This window comes from Culex quinquefasciatus, chromosome 3 (genome assembly GCF_015732765.1).
Source record: "Culex quinquefasciatus strain JHB chromosome 3, VPISU_Cqui_1.0_pri_paternal, whole genome shotgun sequence".
Classification (NCBI taxonomy): Eukaryota; Metazoa; Arthropoda; class Insecta; order Diptera; family Culicidae; genus Culex; species Culex quinquefasciatus.
The window spans coordinates 94,486,414-94,488,715 of NC_051863.1; the positions used below are offsets into that span (position 1 = coordinate 94,486,414).

Below are 2,302 nucleotides of genomic sequence, written 5' to 3' on the forward strand. Positions count from 1 at the left end.
TTTGATACTACCATGCATTTCTGGAACAAAATCGTTGTATCGGTAAAAGTGTTTTACTTTTAATTGGAAAGGAAACCTTTTATGACAAGAAAAAACTACATTTAATACTACAGTGATAATTTCAGAAAAATAAGCTTGAATTTATATTTATTTTTAAAAGTTCAAAACAGCATGCTAAAAAACATTTTTTTATTGTATTTAACGCTTCTGCCCAAGGTTGCCCAACATCAGAGTCCAAACTGTACCGACTCTTACGGTACGCCACCGGTCACTTCCGAAGACCCCAGGCTGGACGGTTTCGGACGGACGTTTCGACGCGCGACAGCGATATAGAGAACATATTGGTCTCGTTGCCGGCCTTCATCAAGACAGGCTTGGAGGAGTTGGCCATTGGCTGTTGATTCGGGAAGGGAAGCCGACGTTTTCCGCCTGGGAAGTTAAGCGCCTGAACGAGTAGTTTCCGGTTATGGAAGCGCATTCGGTACTTAAGGCTGATGAGGCCCTTGGAACCGGAATCGTTTTCCAACACTTCGTCCTCCTTCGAGAATGATACAGATTTTGCCAGTTCGTCGTCCAAGTTAATTCGGCTGCGCCGTCGCAGGTCGAGCGTTCGCGGACGAGGAGTTGCTGAAAAAGTTTGAAAGTAAGTGAAGTTGGCTAGACACTGAACCTTGCACTGAACGCTTTCTCAATACTCACCGGTGACTTCTTCGGATCTTATTCCAAGTTCTGGAAGTAATCCAAGTACGACAGCTCCAGGACCAGCGGCCTTTCGTACAGGCAGTCCTTCCAGAACCGGTACCAACTGTTCTTCCGGATGTTTGCGTAATACTCGTCAAACATGTTACGCAGCGAGAAATGGTTGAAAACTCCGGTGCCGTGCGCCAACAGAACCGTAATCAGCTTCGGACATCAATCCACCTTTAGCGTTTGTTTGCTCTCGTTGGCCATCAGCATGCAAACGTTGATCGAGATGTCTTGCTCGTTTGTCAACAACGACAAAATCAGCTCATCGTACTCGGGATACTTATACAACTCGCAGGACATTCCACACTGTCCCCTCATCACTTCCGGAACATAGCGCTGCTGACTACCTTCAATTATGCCGCTTCTCGTTGTCAATCTCTTCCTCTTCTGCAGCGCCATCTCCTCGATAATCTCGTCCCAGTTCTTGCGGGAATTGACCTTCAACCAACCACCCCGGGTCACCACCATCGAAAACAATCGGTGCAAATCCACATCTCGACCTGTGATCTTCGGCAACCGCATCAACGGCGTCCTGCAAAAACAAATAAAATCAATCACAAAACCCACAAAACATCCAAGATTCCTTCTAATCCATTCCTGTTGTGAAACAGCTGCAGGTTCTGTAGGAAGCTAGCCTTGTCCTTTTCGAAAACCAACTTTACCCCTAAACTCTCCGACCTCGTCCTGCACCCGCACCAGCCACCTTCGAAGGCGTTCCGCTGCTGCCGCTTTGGCTCACGAAGGAATCCTCGTCCGTGTTCTGGCTGCGGCCGCGTTCGATTTCGCGTCCTGGAATCACCACCGGAACTACCAAAAAGTTTGTTTACATTTGGGACTTAGGAACACGGTTATACGAGAACCACAAAATGAATGAAATTATCCAGCCGTGTTAAAAGTTAACACTTTTAAATCAATTGGTAGTGAGATTTTCAAAAACTTCAGCAGTAAAAGTTTTCGTTTTTAAAACAAGAAAAAAACTTTTAATTTAGCAAATTTTACCCACTTATTAATTTAAGAGTAAAATGCTTTTGTCATTACAGTAATATTTTTTTGTGTGTACCTTTGGCAGAGATTCTTGTATCATCAGCAAAAAGTGATTTCGGACATCCTGGGGGCAAATCAGGCAAGTCAGAAGTAAAAATATTGTATAAAATTGGACCCAAAATGCTTCCTTGAGGGACGCCAGCACGTACAGGTAGTTGATCAGATTTGCTGTTCTGATAACATACCTGCAGAGTACGATCCGTCAAATAATTTTGAATAATTTTCACGATGTAAATCGGAAAATTAAACCTTTTCAATTTCGCAATCAAACCTTTATGCCAAACACTGTCAAATGCTTTTCTATATCTAGAAGAGCAGCGCCAGTAGAATAGCCCTCAGATTTGTTGCTTCGAATTAAATTTGAAACTCTCAACAAATGATGAGTAGTTGAATGCCCAAGGCGAAATCCAAACTGCTCATCAGCGAAAATTGAATTTTCATTAATGTGCGTCATCATTCTATTAAGAATTATTCTTTCGAATAATTTACTAATATAATCGGCTCCCCTCCC

The 2,302-nt window shown here is 43.4% G+C and overlaps 1 protein-coding gene across 1 annotated transcript; it reads right to left on the reverse strand.

Moving 5' to 3' along the window:
* Positions 1 to 857: 857 nt before the first annotated feature.
* Positions 858 to 1,563, reverse strand: LOC119770198 (AT-rich interactive domain-containing protein 2-like). The gene is made up of 2 exons (XM_038264646.1): positions 1,410 to 1,563; positions 858 to 1,279 (listed from the first exon to the last, which is right to left on the reverse strand). The coding sequence occupies exon 2, from the start codon at positions 1,267 to 1,269 to the stop codon at positions 913 to 915; it is 357 nt and encodes a 118-aa protein (XP_038120574.1). The 5' UTR covers positions 1,270 to 1,279; positions 1,410 to 1,563; the 3' UTR covers positions 858 to 912.
* Between the last annotated feature and the right edge of the window lie 739 nt (positions 1,564 to 2,302).

Bases quoted from the DNA above. Each gene is read 5' to 3' on its own strand.
- LOC119770198 (XM_038264646.1), bottom strand. From the start codon at position 1,269: ATGCGGTTGCCGAAGATCACAGGTCGAGATGTGGATTTGCACCGATTG.